The 511-nt window shown below is 58.7% G+C and overlaps 1 protein-coding gene across 2 annotated transcripts in view; it reads left to right on the forward strand.

Moving 5' to 3' along the window:
- Nucleotides 1–248: 248 nt before the first annotated feature.
- The window catches only part of CD247 (CD247 molecule), a gene marked incomplete at both ends in the record, with an annotated part of 55676 nt that continues 55413 nt past the window's right edge, over nt 249–511 (forward strand). For both annotated transcript variants that reach the window (XM_082482926.1, XM_082482925.1), the window contains one exon: nt 249–306. In XM_082482926.1, the coding sequence (XP_082339052.1) occupies nt 249–306 (58 nt within the window). The remainder of the gene's footprint in view (nt 307–511) is intronic.

The raw sequence follows: 511 nt of genomic DNA on the forward strand, positions 1-511 counted from the left end.
AAAGATAGGAAAGGAAACCCCGAACATCAATACCGAGAACATAAGCCCCAGCCCTCAGAGGCAGCCTGGCTGGCAGGCAGAGGAAGGCGGGTGCTCCGGCGGGGCTGCCGGCAGGTGGAGGCCGACGGCCCTCACGGGAGGCGCTGAGCTTCCTGCGGGGACGGCAGAAACAGCACAGCCCCTGGAGGAGACTCTTCTCCTCTGTGCCCCGTGGCCTCCCGCTCCCCAGCACCGCACGGGCCAGCAAGATGAAGTGGAGGAGGATCGCGATCTTTGCCGTCTTGCAGGCATGGCTCCCAGTCACAGGTAAGGAAGGCTTTTATTTCATGAGGAGCTGCTTTAAAGCTCTTTTGAGGAAAGAGCACTCTGTTTCTGTGGTGGATTCCCCACCATTTTGGTAGTTGGAGGGTATCTGCATGAGGACCTCAGCCACATCTGTCCTCGTAATCATGGCTGGGATCATGACCCGCCTCCAAACAGGACAGCAGGACTGGTCATGTTGAAGTGCCCT

This window comes from Vanellus vanellus, assembly GCF_965231255.1.
Source record: "Vanellus vanellus genome assembly, chromosome: 1".
NCBI classification, from domain to species: Eukaryota; Metazoa; Chordata; class Aves; order Charadriiformes; family Charadriidae; genus Vanellus; species Vanellus vanellus.